At 41.5% G+C, this 16,815-nt stretch overlaps 1 protein-coding gene across 3 annotated transcripts; it reads right to left on the reverse strand.

The window, feature by feature from the left end:
• Positions 1-241: 241 nt before the first annotated feature.
• phf8 (PHD finger protein 8) lies at positions 242-16,271 on the reverse strand. 3 transcript variants are annotated; one of them, XM_076277475.1, is made up of 22 exons: positions 15,995-16,271; positions 14,034-14,294; positions 13,832-13,917; positions 13,567-13,687; positions 13,195-13,355; positions 11,856-11,997; positions 11,494-11,680; positions 10,818-10,980; positions 10,585-10,672; positions 10,390-10,496; positions 10,149-10,240; positions 9,324-9,413; positions 8,623-8,928; positions 7,027-7,115; positions 6,720-6,889; positions 5,403-5,494; positions 5,165-5,283; positions 4,618-4,931; positions 4,359-4,454; positions 3,881-3,990; positions 3,399-3,759; positions 242-3,201 (listed from the first exon to the last, which is right to left on the reverse strand). In XM_076277475.1, the coding sequence occupies exons 2-22, from the start codon at positions 14,129-14,131 to the stop codon at positions 3,113-3,115; spliced, it is 3,081 nt and encodes a 1,026-aa protein (XP_076133590.1). In that variant the 5' UTR covers positions 14,132-14,294; positions 15,995-16,271; the 3' UTR covers positions 242-3,112. The 3 variants fall into 3 exon arrangements, with proteins under 3 accessions (XP_076133590.1, XP_076133589.1, XP_076133591.1); XM_076277474.1 differs by having other exon boundaries at positions 14,034-14,358; XM_076277476.1 differs by lacking the exons at positions 242-3,201; positions 3,399-3,759; positions 3,881-3,990; positions 4,359-4,454 and having other exon boundaries at positions 4,512-4,931; positions 14,034-14,358.
• Positions 16,272-16,815: the final 544 nt, after the last annotated feature.

The following is a 16,815-nucleotide window of genomic DNA, read 5'->3' on the forward strand; positions in this document are numbered from 1 at the left end:
GCGGCAGCAACTCCAGCTAGGTAGCACTGATTTTTTCCTACCGACAGTACTCGATGACCTTGAGAAACAGAGATCTATGTGAAAAATGGTCAGAATTCTCCTTTAAGTGTCTACAGATGCATACACAGCGTGACCTCAAACTCCTACACTACATTTATGTGAAGGAATTCAGAGGGTGTCACAGTACTTATTTTGTTCAAAAAAGAAACCGAAGCAATGCTGTAACTTTAAAAAATATGCTTTAATTGAGTGTAATTGAAAAATCCATTCTAAACTTCCAAAAAACAGGGGATGGTTTATGTATGGGACTCTTTAAGTATGATATGCAAAAGCAGATTTGGAGTGAACGGAGTGACATTTGTAGGTGCTCATTAATGTAGTAACAACAAATTCATAATCAATACAAAATAAACCCTGAGAGGAATTGTGTGAACCACACTAATTTATATTAACAAAAGAAAAAAAACTTTGAGCACAGAAATGATCAAGAAAGGAGTTATTTAGAAATTGAAAAACGTCGAAGAAAAGCATGGCATTTAAAACATTTTGGTAGATAATAAATGACTGTGCTACACTGTAGTATGGGCAACTGAGAGTTGAATACAATTTTGTGATCCTTGATGTGAATTTCACTCAGCAATCATGACCATTTCTTGAGAATGGAGATGTATGCCACCATACACTCTAAATTTAAGTATCATAAGTCTCTAAAAGACCAATAAGTACAGTGGTTCACAGGCCTGAAAAGCAACAAACTGACAAATATTGACAATAAAACTGATGCACTAATAATACATTTTTGCTGACCTCAAAAAAATAATTTCTTTATGGAAGTCACCAGTACCATCTGAAAGGTAACATCCAACTGAGACAAATATGACCTCTTGAATTTGCCATACTGAATAATAGGGCCCCAACTAGACTCAATCTACTGTAGGTCTATCGCTGGACACAGTGAACAATAATATAGGTCTTACAAATGAAAAAAATGTAGAACTTTTGAATGTTTAGTGGTGCTTGTGATTGACATCATTACATTCGTATATGTGAGAAAGGGATTTTTGACTTCAACAAATTACAAAAAAGATCTTGATAGCTCTTTTTTGTGTGAACGTGAAAGCATTTCATTCAACGCATGATGGTACAGCAAAAATCATGAATTACTTTGTTTAAAAATGTTATATCTAAGCCATCTGGACCAAATATCTTTAAAAAAATACCCAACAAATATTTTGACAACAGTTATTAATATTAATTACTAAAAGAAAAGATAGCAAAATGAACAGTAGCAAAGGACTGCGCTTTTGAATACATTAACTTCATTGTTACAATATTACCAATAAACAAGACCAACTAAAAATAATAATTACCACATACAAATAATAACAACTAAACAACTATTTCTTACATTTCCCAACCAATTATGTATTTTTTTTTTACAGAAGTCATGTTATCAAGAAGGTTTGTGATGCAACAAAGATTTGTTTAAAACTATGAAAATAAAATTACAACAATTATATACAATGACATTTATGAACTCTCCTAAGCTTAACCATTAATGTTCTCCATCTAAAAACATTGCCATTCCTAACCTGAAGAACATCTCCTTTATTTACTTGTTCGTCAGTACAGTTTATCAAGCTTTTGTGGACTACACAATTTCATGAAGGCAGACAGGACAGATCTAAAGCCAGTCTCCTCGCATAAGGGCATCCTACTGCCTATCCTGGGTGACTGGACAACTAAAAAAATATAGACACCTAGAAACACACACATTCTTAAATGAGTTTTAAGAGACTGCATTGCAACATTAATAAACAAGCTGGCCAAGCGGATTAAGTACACAGGGTTTGGATATCTACAGTTACTTGGGTCTAAGAGGGAGCTCTTGAAACAAACACTTGTAACATTATAATACAACAGAATTCAGACAAGCATAATCACTAAAAAGATGAGTAGAGGGGATTCATATGGAGGGAGGGCATGTGTACACATGTAAAGTAAAAAAAAAAACATACATTTCACACAGACTAGGTCACTGCAATGATAATGCTATACAAAAATGTTATTATACAAACATTTGCAGGAGTGGAGTGGGGTTGGGATGGGGTGGGGTAGGTTAGAAGGGATCAGGGCTAGATTAGAACAGTTTTTCCTTTATAAGGAAAACAGTCTCTTATTTTGAAACAGTGATGGTTATTTCCCTTGTTAGCACTGAAATCCCTTATCTTATGTGTGCTGTAACTGTTCCACATATAAAAACACAGAACTCAAAAGAGGCTAGATGTAAGCCTTTTGCTTTAGCTCCACACACACACACACACAAGGTGCGCAAACACACACACACACACACACACACACACACACACACACACACACACACACACACACACACACACACACACACACACACGGTGCGCAAACACACACACACACACACACACACACACACACACACACACACACACACACACACACACACACACACACACACACACACACACACACACACACACACACACACACACACACACACACACACACACACACACACACACACACACACACACACACACAATTCAGAGTTGAATCATGCATCCTCAAAAGATATAAAATCATTACATAAAAGCTTTTCTACATATGAACTCACTCAAGTCATGATAGAGAATTGAACTCATCTGACACCTAACCTATCTTAAATACACCCCCCCAATCCCCCTTATCAAAAACCAATGGGATGTTGCTTATGATAAAAATGTGAGCACTGAAAGATTTGAGGAATGAGTCATGGATGACATAGAAATGTACAAATACGGGACATCAGTCACTCAGTCTCATGCTTCATACCAGCGACGCTCTGCTCAGCTTGCAGTCTCCTCTCCCAACCGTTTACGGTCACAGCCTCTTTCAGGCAAAATAATGTACATTTCTGTTTTTTTGTTCACCACAGCTGAAGTGGAACTGGGCATCACTGCTTCGCTCCATCCTCCTGTTTTAAATCTGCCCGTCCTCCTTTTGTCCTTTCCTGTCTCTCTCTCTCTCTCTCCTCTCTTATCCTCTCAGCCTCCCATCTTCCACTGTCTGGTTCCATCTCCTGTGGCAGCTTCCCCTCTCACAGGAGCAGCTTGCCGTTCCGATGGATTTTCAGGATTTTCCCAAGCCGCTGCTTGGCCGTGGCAAGTCCTTTCTTTGGACGCTTCCCTGTAAGTAGAGGACACAATAATGTTTAAATAATGTTTGTAAAGACAAAAAAATGTCACAATGTTAAACGTATACTGTGTGTGTGTGTGTGTGTGTGTGTGTGTGTGTGTGTGTGTGTGTGTGTGTGTGTGTGTGTGTGTGTGTGTGTGTGTGTGTGTGTTCGTTCGTTCGTTCGTTCGTTCCAGTCCACTCCTAACCTTGTCCTCCTCCAGAAGCCCCAGGGCTGGTCTGGCCAGCCGGGGATGGGGCAGAGGGTGAGTAGCTGCTGCTGTTCTGTGGAGACAGTGAGGGCCTTCTGGACGTGAGGAAGACTCCCGGCGCCATGGCGGCACTTCCTCTCGGCCCCCCGGGGCCAAAGGGGCCAGGTCCCGCCGTGTACTCGTGGTCCAGGAGGCTGGCCGAGTACGCCTCTAGCCTGCGCTCCTCTTGCACGGCCTCGGGCGGGGGCTCACTGGGCATCAGGGGCGACGGGGGAGCCAGCTCGGCCTGGGGCAGAGGTGGCGGTGGGGCAGACGGGCGCTTTTTGGTGTATTTCCGCTTGGTGGTCTTCTGATGCTCCTGTAGGGAGGGAGAGGAAAATAAAATAAAAAAACGCTGAGTGGTTAGACCACTTTAAGGATGGTTTATTTGTCCTGTAGTTCAGTCTCAGGGTGGTGACCATGCTGGTCACCTTCCTCACCTGTTGTGCCAGCTTGGCAGCAGCAGCCGCCAAACCGGTCTCCACAGACGCCACCCTCACTCCCTCTCGAACCGGCCTCTCCTGCTTGGGCAGTGTTGGGGTCACACGGGCTGTGCAAATGGACACACACACAAAGACACACATTAGCACAGACCACAGGAGTAGAAGAAAAACAACAAACCTCTGCGGAACATCCCTTTACAGTCAGTATTTCCCCATTGTCAACAGAAGACATTTGGTCCACTGAGATGAAGCGAGTAATGGACGGTCCGGAGAGCGAATGGACAATAAGGGAGAGTGAACCTGAGGAAGCCCACAATGAAATGCGTCGTTCGCTACTTATAAACAATTCCTTATATTTGACCAGTGTGCGGTGATGATCTCTATTTTTTAAAGCCTGTTATTCCTGCACATCACCAGCATCTGGGACCTGAAAACAGCCAGTGCACAGGGATTTTATCTTTTTAAGGGACAATACCTTTTGGACTCCAGGGCGAATCGTCCCAATTCCTCTTCCTTTTCATCTTTGCTTTTGAGGCATGGTCCTCCTCATCAGACTCCAGGGAGGGGTACACTGATAGACCAGTTTGAGGCACAATGTAAAACCACCCACTGACATTTATTATTACCAGTAAAATGTAAAAGTTGGTACATTTGCTACAGGTTAGGGAGGTTTTGAACATTCAGACCTCCCTCTAAACATGTCCACACATGTTCTTCTTGCTGAGAGCTCTCACCATATTCGGAGTCCTTAAAACAGGTCCCCAGAGTCTCCTGCTCGTCAGGGCTGTCGTCGTCGCTGAGGTGACGGGCCGGGCGCTTGATTGGGCGCTTCCCTGGCCGCTGGACCACAGCCTTCTTGTCGCTCTTCTTGGGACCCGCAACCCAGGTGGCCCGGCCCCTCTCCTTCAGCATTCCCTCGGCGGCTCCGCCGGACACAGAGAGAGGAGAGGATGACGATGATGAGGAGGAGGAAGAGGAGGGAGGGTTGGCCATGGACAGCATGCCCTGAATGGCATCTCTTGTGCTGGGAGAGGCAGGAGCCTCCTCACTTGAAAAGAAAAAGAAAAAAAAACAGGAGTTTCATTTAGCAGACATCGTACATGCCCTTGTATGTACAACTCCAGATATTTCTTAAACTTTCAGTGAAAAAACGACATTTTATTATTGCTGAAAAAAACACTTTAACTATAATTACTGTATTAATGTAATCATTACTGTGATGTTAGACACTGAGTGTGGTTACTGTGAATATTGATGGGGCCGTATGATTAGCTAGAGTACCTGAGAGCAGAGTCCAGGCCAGCCACCTGTTTGCTGGCCTTGAGTAGGTCCAGGATCCCCCCAGCTCCACCCTTCATTGCCTGCATTGTTAGAGTCTCCTCATCCGTGGTGTAGTCCTCCTACAGACAGTTGTTATCATTAGGAGTATGTCACAAAGATAAACAAACCCTGGCAATATCCCACAGCTGGCAGACACGGTTAGAACAAAATGAGAGGGGAGGACTGGCATCAGACTAACCTCGATATCGAAGTCCACCTCCCCTGGCTCACGCACACGATGAGGGTCTGAGCAAGGCTTAGCCCGCGGGAGTTTCCTGGGAAGTCCCACAGCTGCCGCACAGTCAGAAAGTAAAAAAACAAAAGATTGAATATTTTCCAAATATATCTTCTCAGAGGATTGCATGTTTATTCCTGACTAGAAGAGAGTGATTATGGAGGGTGAGGCATTTCAGACACAATACCTGTACCATGCAGTACTTTCAATTTATTGTGTTTATTAGCATTTATCAGCTGAATGAGTACAGTGACATCTTATGTATGTGTGGGCCACTGTGACATCCACAACCTTCACATCTTAGTCCAGAAATCCTATTCACTCCTGTCTCGGTACAGTTGTTTCTTAAAATGGTCTGTCATACAGACTTTTCATTAAGTCGATAAGAAGTACCGGTAAGTGCCCTAAAATGGTTAAAGTTTCCAATTGGATCTCCTAAACCTTTTTCAACTCTCTGAGCACAGGGAATTTAATTACATTACTCTTTACTCCTACATGCAAGATGGAAAGACATATGTTATAGGCTACTGGACTTTCTGACCCTGCTGTAATTTGCTTCCCCTCTTTTTTTCAACTACTGGAATGCTTTGCAAGCAAAACAACAAAATAGCTTCAGACACAAAAAATGGAAGTTAGAAATTTGTGAGGGCACATATACACCTGCTCATGGGGAAAGGAAGATTCTGGATGGTTGGACATTTGTGATGGGATCAGGGAAAACCCTAGCCTGGCGAGCCAGACCCACATTAAAATGTAGGGTCTGGGCACTCACCGTTCGCAGTGCTCAGTCCGAGGGGCGGGATAATCCGTTGTCTTTCCCACCATCGGAGCTAGTTGGCTAGTTCAAACTTTTGCCAACTTAACAAAAGCTTAACTCGTGTCACACTGTTCGCCAACAGCAACATCCATCTTATTTGTTTTCAAATTCAAGCCAAATAGAATTTTCATTTTTCGAGCTCACAAGCCAATGGAGAGTTGCTAGACTAGCCCTGGCAGCAAATGTAATTTGCTGCCGCTAGGGTGCGTCTAGATTTCTAGGCTAGGAAAACCCATCACATGGTGAATTTTCACCAACTTAAAATTCTGATTCCATCCTAGCAACATGAGAACATCAGAATCTTTAAGTTGGTGAAATTTCACCAGAGAGGGTTGAAACGGTGTAATAATCAAGGATTTTTGATTTCACCATGTGATGGGTTTTCCCAAATCCAATCACATTTTAGGTACAAGAGCAGCTTTCATCGAGAACACCTCTGGGACACACAGGATGTAGGACCTCACCCGCTAGTTTCTTTTTGTTGGGGGTTGCTTTGCGACGAGGGGGCGGTGACTCGTCTATCTGCAGCTCGTCCTCGGAGTCCATGTCGGACAGAGCCGAGCTGGGCAGCAGTGGCTGGAACTGGGAGACACGCTTGTCTCCGTTCGAGCTCGCCCCTCGACCTCCCTTCTTCCTGTGACACACCGAGAGGGAAGTGCCAAATAAGAACCAACGCGTAAGAGGACGAGATATGGCAGTAAGACTGACATGGTGACACTAAACGAGTAACAACTAGGGATAAGCACAATGGACACAGAAGCTGTGATTTACCCTAATTTGCCATTGGTCAGCACCAGCTTCAGCTTGCTCTTGTTCAGTTTGCCCTCAAAGTCATCCAGACAGGCTGAAGGCAGCTCCAACTGCAGAGAGTCAATCAGTTAGATGAACAAAACACCATGAATACAGTAATTTCAGATATGCACAGGAGACATGTTAAGTTCCTTGTGCTGCAAGTATTTCCCACAGTTGCCAATCAACAACCAAGCCTATTTAACACTACACAACATGACGCATGACACAACGATAATGCAGTTGGCTGGCAGCAGTCGTAAAAGCGCCGCATGTTGTACCCAGGATCCGTAACAGCACTCCTCTGTACCACATGCGCCGCCTGAATGCCCAATCAAAGAGCCAAAGCAACAAAAACAAAATCCCTGACCCTAGGAGTCACAGGCAGTGTTTGCTGTGAATTAATGTGTTCCACAGCTGCAGCTATGCTATTACATTAGACAATCAAGACAAACATTTTATGAATCTCAAATCATATATTGTGAATGTTTAAATTAATACAAAAATATTCATATTGAAATGTATATTGTCCATAAATCAAAATATCAACAAGTACAACATAAACTAAACCATTTATCCCCACATATTTGAAAATGGTGAATGAGTCTCAGAAGGGAAGTGAGTTATGGAAGAGTTACTCCTACCTCCTACTGATCTATTTCTGTCGTGTGTGACAAAGTAGTTTGAGCTGGTCCTCTTTTTGCACAGTATCTGTGCTGTTTTATAGTAATTCCTCCCAGGGAATAATCCACAAATGTAAAATCCAGAGGAATTTAAAACTTTAACTATCCATCTTCAGTGTGTTTTCTCACCGAATGTTCCCGCCACATCTCAAACACCCCTGCCAACCACTCTCTCCGATAGAGCTTCCATGTGCACCTGGATGACACTCAGGTAGGCTAATATATACTCTCCCATTGCAGTTTTGACTAGACAGCCTTTTATCGTCAGCTGACTACGTTAATGTTAACCTTCCAAATACATTAGGCAAACCCCGTTGGATGTTTTTACCTTTGATCTGCTCTCTAGTATGGCCTAACATTTCCCCCATAAAGAATAAGGCAATTTTTCAACACTGCTTAACCTTTTCCCTGGTACAATGTGTCTCGAAAATCCCTTAGTAATAATCTCAACTCCACTAAGCACATACAATCTGAATATAATCAGGGTCTTTGCTACATTGTCTTTTGCTAAATATGTTGGATTGTCTGCTAGAAAGGGACATATAACTGAATGACAAATATATAGAGCCATGGGTAAACGTCAGTATAATGACAGGAGGGACCAACATAAAAGAAAGGAAAATCTGATGAAAATTGAGTACAGACAGGCCGACTGTGTCTCACGGCTACAGAAGTCATTTTAAAACTCCACTGTCTTACATAATGTCTGTGGGTGTAAAATGGCACTTGGCGGTACTAATCTCAAGCAGAAGCATGATATCTGCAGCAAATGACTGTAGTAACTAGCCTATTTTGTGACTACAGGGCAGACGGAACACTAACAGGGCAGACGGAACACTAACAGGGCAGACAGAACACTAACAGGGCAGACGGAACACTAACGGTAGAGCCTGACCTTGTTCTTGCTCTTGGCTTTATTTCCGGGTTGAAACTTCTTGAGCGTGTGTTTGGTGTGAATCTCCAGAAGGTCCAGCTCTCCTGCCTCCGTCTTGATCTCCTTCTTCAGGCTCTTCTTCTTGGGACTTGGGGAACTCACGCCTCCTCCCATGGGCATGTCTTTGGGTTTAGGACCTCTCTTCTTACCTGGGGGGCGCCCCGAGTTCGGAGGGGAGGATACCTGGGCTTTGGGGTGAGGTGTCTGGAAACCCGGTGGGCCAGGATACGGGACTCCACCACGACCCAGGTTTTGCTGGAAGATATCCTACAAAGGCAAAGACACAGACCAAAACATGCTGGTACTCAGACAACACATACTACAAGTGCATAACAAAACTTCTGCTAATAGATAATAGGACCATTGACTTCCACTCCTCAACCTTTCTGTCAAGTGTCAAGCAGAGAATTAGGCTCTGCACTTGTGAAAATTACATAATGCAGGGCACCACTGTCTGTGCATTTTGTAATATATCCCTGCTCTGCCACACCTAATAACTAACAATTCCACTCTTGAAATACTGTATATAACCGATTTTGCTTATCACAGCTGACCTGTTCAGTCTTGATATCTTCTTGTAACCAACCCACCTCAATCATGTGTTCAAACATGTTTTGTATATGTCTATCAGCTGAAACTGATACCACTCAGTACTCACTCACCTCAACCAGTCGAATCTCTTTTGCCAAGTCTTTAACCAGCTGCTGCGTTTTTATGGTCTCTGGGATTTCATCTTCATGTTCAGTCAGTGACTGAAAAGAAACAAACATCCCTGAGTCAGTAATCTTGCTTCTCGCTGGGTCAAGTCAACCTCACATGTACTTTATTAAATATATCCATATGTTTTAACTCATTGAGTGCCAAAAATGTAATATTACGTTTTTAGCTTTTTTTTTTAATTACTAAACTAGACACTCTAACACACCTTATATGTGATTTTGGGAACTCTGTGATGAATGGAAATTAAATATATGACGATCGAAAACTCATGAAAACGCACAATCTGGAGATTTTATCTGGACATTTTATCATAACTCGGTTGCCGCTTTGGGTCGAATCAGTGACGCATGCACGTCAGGTCAAAACCAGGCCATTTTCGTGGGTCTATCACTAGGTGGCAGTCTCACCAGGTCTCGCTGATCACTTCCCGGAAAGTTTACAGGCAACACTTCATATTTCATGAAAGACGTTATATCTCCATTTCTAGAAAAAAACAGTGATTTTGATGAACACTAGCCACTGTTTAGCTTGGGATTGCTCAGGAACAGAGGCGTGTAGAAATACACGGTTTGCACCCACTGAGAGCTTAAAGTCTCACCTTTTAAACGAGCCATTGTATGTGTTCATAGCTATAACACAGAATATGCTGTGGCTGTACAAAAATCATCAACAATGGTCTAGATTGCTGGCACTCTAGGACAAAGCTTCCGAAAACAGCTTGGCATTCAATGAGTTAATATGTTATGTGTGTTTGCAAGACACACTACCTCTTTACGTGTCCAGGTCCGGAAGGCGTTATTCAAAGATTTGGCTCCATGGACCAGATAACTGGCAGGATGACGTCTGTTCTCTCTCAAACCTACAGAGAACATGTGTACCATAATGGCAATGCTTTTAATGTGCATTATGAGATTGCAGGCATAGAGGACTTACTTGTAACAGTTAAAACAATCCATAAGCTGTACACACAACATATAAAATGCTCAGAAATCCAAAATAAAGACTCACCTCTGAATGTATCCAGAAGATGTTTGCCAACATACCAGCAAACGGTCTCAAAATTGGGGAATCTGAACAGGTCTGCAGTGCTCAGCCTTTTTTCAATTTCGTACGCACTACAAATGAGTATGTGAAACCACATTAAAATAGAAACATCAATGAATGAAATTAAGTCAACTTAATCATGTCAAGAACTGAACCTACCGAAGCTGCATGTCAATGTTGAGGCTGTGAAGGAAATTGCCCCCAAAAGCAAGGCAGTCAACAGGTGTGAGAACAGAATGGATCCATCCTGAAGAGGAAGTAATGGAAAAAGCAGTGTGTGAAGCATCCCTATATTTTCTGTTTCATTAAAGAAAATGACTCAACATTTATTCCAAGCATGGGACAACTCAACATCTACTGTCACTATTAAGTATCACCAGACATCTCGGTACCTGTTGGAATGAAGAGCGTGTTTCCTTGCTTGACAGAGCACCTGTAGCACATGTCCACCTGATCGCCAAAGAACATCTCATTCTGATTGGACGACGAGCTCCAGCGCTCAAACAGGGCCAGGTTGGCAGGGGTGGGACGGATTAGGTAGAAGATCTTCTCACCCTGACAGAAACATTTTTCAAAGAATTCCATCACAGTATATTTGACTGCCTCTTTATAGTTTGCCACTGCATTGTAGGGGTGTAAGAAAATATTGATAGTTTTGAATATCACAATATTTTATTCGGCAATACTGTACCGATTTTCAAAAACATAATATATTTTTTTTATTTATTAATGTTAACATGCAAGCACAATACTTCGTTATTGACATAGGCAGAACTGTACTGTACAGTATACTGAATTGTTTGTCTAAAGCTATTACTTACATTTTGTATCTTATATGCGTATGTCTTCTTTATAATATGTAAATATTTTTATATCTTTCTAATCTTAGACTTAAAAATTGCAATATATCGCCTTTCACCCAGTATTGAAATATATCGCAATACATAGAATCGTAATGTATCGTGATGCGCATCGTATTGCCAGATTCTTGACAATACACAGCCCTACTACTTAGTTGAGCATATTTTTTTTTTGGGGGGGGGGGGTTCATACAGCTGGGTTACTCACTCGTAGAACATGATACCACACAGAGGTTCCTCCAAAGTCAATGTGGAAGTCTGTGTAGCTGTCCTTCACACCCATCAAGCAGTACTTCTGCACGTTGGGCCTTTCAAACACAGACTCTTCAGGCCACAAGTTTTCCACCCACGACAACTTCCTTACTATCTTTGGGGTTTCTACCAGGTTAGACAACCTTAAGGAGAACATTTGAGACACATTATAAATTACAGATCTAAGAGCAAGTAAAACATCAACAGTTGGTGGATCTTACAATGCAGCTACAAAAAAACAAGCCGAATGCTAATATACAGGAGCAAAATAAATAAATAAAACAAATGAACTGATAAGAAAGAGACATATGAACATACTTGGTTTCTGAGAACTCAAGGCTGATCACATTGAGCACTCGGTCTCTGTTGGGGCTGTTGTAGTACTCAACAAAATCCCCAAGTCTCATCTTTAGGTCAGCTTGGCGGCAAACATCAATCACATCAATCTCCTTGTCACCACCTGTAAACACACCAAAATGAAGCATGAACCACAACTCAAGGGGTTTTTCCCACAAAACACAAAAAAAATATGTGAAACTATGAATGTAGGACAAGTTTAAAACTACAGTATGACTACAGATCCTCTTCTTCTAAACTTTCTGACAGCTACATATGGACTGTTATGTTCCATTCTTTGGGAGTGTTGTGATTTACTATTTTGTTCTGTATGACTTTATTTTAACTAGGAGAGTAACGGTACAGAAAAGCCATGGTTTGGGTCATACCAGTGGTAGAGAAAACAGAGAGGCGACACTCCCATAAGAGACCGTGGAAAAAAATGGCAGCGCTTTTCCATGTCAGTTTCCTGATTATGGAAGTTTTGGAACTGAAAACGACCAATCACTTGGTCAGTAGTCAATGAGTTACTAGATTACGCCCTCCAGTATCCAGAAATACATCCCACCCTCCTGCGATACAGCATACAGCACAGGTTTTTTTGGAATTTTGATTGCGTGGCGGGGTCATCAGAGAGTGTCGCAACTCTCTCTTTCTATGGCTCTGGTTCATACTACAGTTTGGACAAAATAGTTTGGTACAAATTCAGTACAACAGAAAAAGAAAGAAAAAAATGCAATACCTCTCTTGAGACCCTACCTGACTCGGTCAGTGAAACATTTTTCCATTGCTAGACAGTCAAATAAGACACCATACACCCTTTAAACCAGTTTACTCTATCTATCAGTATAGGAATGAGTATGAGCACTAAATGTATCAATATTTGCATATTGTATTGCATCATGTATTGAACCTTGATGTCCATACCGTGGAGGTTTGGGACGAATACACATATTCTTACAATCCCGATCATTCAGTCTTAAAATAAAATCTTTTTCTGGAACAAACATTAAAAAGGAGCCTGAATCTACATTCTTGGAATCAAAATTAAGGTTTCTCCCTGTTAACAAAACACACCAGAAGACGCTGTGTGTTTTTTTTTTAAATAGAGCTCTAAGGCTTTGAAGGCCTTAACTCAAAGTCCCACTGGAAAGTATTCAATTCTACAGATTAGCTGTAATTGAGTGTTTCTCAATGTGACAGCATGGCTGTATTCATCTACATCAGAAACGTCTTCAAATGATGAAACACAGCCGTATTAATAATGCATTGGTTAAAACACCTTAAACTACCACTTTCAAATTGGGAGATGTTTTTTTACCAATGTAGTGCGCCACATCACTGACAGCAAAAGATGATGGGGGCAGGCTCATGCCCAGGCCATCCCTCCTCAGGACCATGACAGGGACACTGAAGGAATGCTCCTCCAGAAACTCCACTGTGAGCTGGGCCCCAGTCGGCTTCAGGAGGATCTCGTCCGCACTAACAAACACACATGCACTCATCTGTGAGTCACAATAGTCAAGGTCAAAACTGACAGCCACTACAATAGTGCTCACTGGTAAAAAAAAAAAAAAAGAATTTAGAGAAACCAATAGAATCTAGATAATAGAAGTCCAAATAAATACAGAATCGACATGATAATGTTGGTGTGAGATGGGGGGAAACAATGCTTTCAACAAAAGATTGTTACTTTGGGAACGTGCGGCTACGTAACTCCCTCACAAACTGGGCGCTGCCAGTCTTCACTGGTCGGCTTGGATCCCTCACTCCACCGCCTACATCTGACTTGTGAGCCCCACGTCGCTTACGCACTACAAAAACAGACACAGAAGAGCAGTCAGATGAGAAATCAAAAGGCAAGGTCAAGATCTATAGGAGATCAGAAAGTAACAAAACAGTTGTGGCATAAATGGTTTAAACGTAATATAAAAGAGACATGTATTACTGATACTTACTGACAGAGGGGCCATGTGAAACCTGACAATTGGGACAATGATAGAGGTCAATCTCTGCAGCCTTGTCCTCCTCTACACCAACACAACTGGAAAATAAATGAAAAAGAGAAAAAAAAAAGTTTTTAAAACATTTTGCTCCATAAGCAAATCAATAGGTCCACAGTTAATTTATGAATCTCCTGGAAATGTCAGTTGAGCTCACCTTCCATGGAACCAGTCTTGACAAACATCACACTCAATCATGAAGCGTGTTACATCATAGGGAAGTCGGCACAAGCAGTATACAGGAACTGAAGCCATGCTGACTCCGTGGATAATATTCTGGTGTTCTGTTCACAGACTGCTGTAATCTCAAAGCAAACTGAACTGCGAGTTCTGGATTTGTGCAAATGCACAATTAGCAGGTCACCGAGCAGGATTCTGAAGATTTTGTGGCAGCAGTGGACTTCCTCCAGCTGATGACCTGAGACGTCAAAGAGAAATTCAGGACTCACACCTGAGGCACTGTGTTAACAATGATGTGACACCTGTGACAGATAGTAAATGAGCACATGTTAGAATACCTTTATATATAAGTATACAGTCTACACATTACTACACTGAGCTCTGATGAAGAAAACCCATCATATTATGGCAAATGAAAAATGTCGACAGAAAACAACGTTATACTGCTATTAGACCCATTGCGCGCTGATGTGTGATAAGGGTATTGTTTGAGATAACGGGTCTGAGTGATGCTCTCAACGTTAAATCAGTCAACTCTAGACAAAACATAGCTCATGGAGAACGCCAAATTGCAGACTACGTTCTCATATCTAATTTCCACTTGCATAAGGCACAGTGTAGTAATTTAGCTGGCCAACTACATTTTTAACTATCTGGGAGACGATCAGTCATCGGGTGGTGCGTCAGTAAATTCAAAAACAAGGCGGTATGCTACAGTAACATAGCACAGTAACGTTAACGTTAGTGTTTAAGGCCTCGCAGTAAAATGATGCAATGCTTAAAACGCAATAACTCCAAATTAATAAGCAATAAGGTACGCGTGAGAATAATCCCAGGCAAACTAAAGGGAGGTTTATCTGTCAACCCGCACCTCGCTTGCTAACTGTCAAAATACTCCAAGCTTTACACGCTGTAGCTGTAACTTATGCTAACTCTAAAAGCCATAACTTAGTTGCAAGAGTATCAATAAGGTTTGATGTGTTTAGAGCAAAGTGCATGACGAGTAATTTTGTTAACCTTGGCTGAAGTTACACTGAGTAGCTTCATAAATGGGCTCAGAATATTCGTCTGTTGTTTGTTTTGCATAAATAACATGGTGCTATCTTGCAAGCTAGTGAATCCTTGGTGGGCTCCAGCTACATAACATGCTAACACTAAATGTTAGCCGACTTGAACGTGAAAGTTGAGAACTAACTGCCTAGTTCTAGCACTGGCCATATTATTTCAATGCAAATTAAGTATGCAGTAAGCTAGAACTAGCTAGCAGTGCTAGATTTAGTTCTAATAGCCTGCCAGCTAACGTTACAAACTGGCTTGAATAGCTGGCTAAATAGCTAGTGTTGTCCTAACGTTAGCCCTTTAAGCTTTCTCCCAAACTTGCAGAAAATAAACACTTCAGCCACTAAATTTGCAAGTGACCAGGATGCAAGCTAGACAGGACAGCAAATTGTCCTTAATATTAATACATCTGGCTAGCTAGGGAGAAAAAAAGTAAGCCAAACACGTAAACATTACAGCACGCTATCGATAGCTAACATGGTTTACATAATTAACGTTAGCCCCTGTTACACGTAGCAAGGTGCTTGCTCTTACTTTAATACAAATAACACTGTCGAGCTGTAGACGTTTTATAGTTTATGTGGCTAAACTCTTGAATTGCTATTTGCAAGCAAATACAAACAATTATCTACTCTGCAAGATACGTTGCAAACTAGCTAACGTAAGCCAGCTAATAGTAACCTGAACCTGAACCTAGCAAGCACACAAACCAATAGTGAGCTATTTACAAGTGATAAGATTACTCAAATCTGACTCAGATGCTAAAAGACTTATTAAGTTGGTCAACTAAATACAATACAACGTAAAAACATGCCACAGAGAGTCCTAGATAGTTACTGTAGTCACCTAATAACGAGGCACAGAAAATGCATATCTTACCGATTGCAAATTGTCACAGGCTGCGCCAGAGCCAAGAGTTCCATGGCGGTGGGAATTCCTACGAAAACCCGAGGCTCAAAGCGGCCTATTTCTAATCGCAAGTATTTGTTACTAACCGTTTATCTTACATTACTTCTTGTGAATATACAGGAAAAACAAATCATTCCTCAATGTGCAATCCTAGAAGTAAAACAAATCAGCCTGAAAATGCGAATTCTTAAACAATTCTGACATAAAGACTCGTAGTGCAGCTGTGCCATTTCAATCCATCCGCGGAGCGACCACTGTCTACAGTTCTGTGAACAATAAAGTTCGTTTTCATTGGATGCTAAGGCCAGTTGGCTAAGCCAAATAATAAGATAGATGTAGCCCTACTCTGACAGACTTGTTCTTGGTGCTTTATAGTAACTTAAACCATTCTGAATAACAAAAATTGCTTTATGCTTGCTTTTCAATTATGGCTTTAATTAATGTTTCACTTTCAAGTTGAAGTTAAATTTCCACCATCCTCAGTCATCAACATCATTCAGCATTCAGTAGCCTAGTTTATTTGAATGTGCAGGGGCAGAGGTCAAGTATGAATTTGATTATTATTATTATTATTATTATTATTATTATTATTAGTTAATGGAAATCGTTGTATGTTTGTTTAATTTCGGGCTTCCCTAGTTAATTTTGCACACAGCTTTAGTCATGCACAGAATGATGTTCTCTCTTCTAAGCCTTAAATAAGTCAAAGTCTGTTGTCAAACATAAGGCTATATGAAGTTTGTATGGTAAAGAAATTGTAATTGATTGAAGTCCTATTGTAATTTGCATAA

This window comes from Alosa pseudoharengus, unplaced genomic scaffold (genome assembly GCF_046254945.1).
Source record: "Alosa pseudoharengus isolate Yale_2024_CS ecotype anadromous, Long Island Sound unplaced genomic scaffold, YU_APseudo_1.1 YU_APseudo_1.1_scf_9, whole genome shotgun sequence".
Taxonomy (NCBI): domain Eukaryota; kingdom Metazoa; phylum Chordata; class Actinopteri; order Clupeiformes; family Clupeidae; genus Alosa; species Alosa pseudoharengus.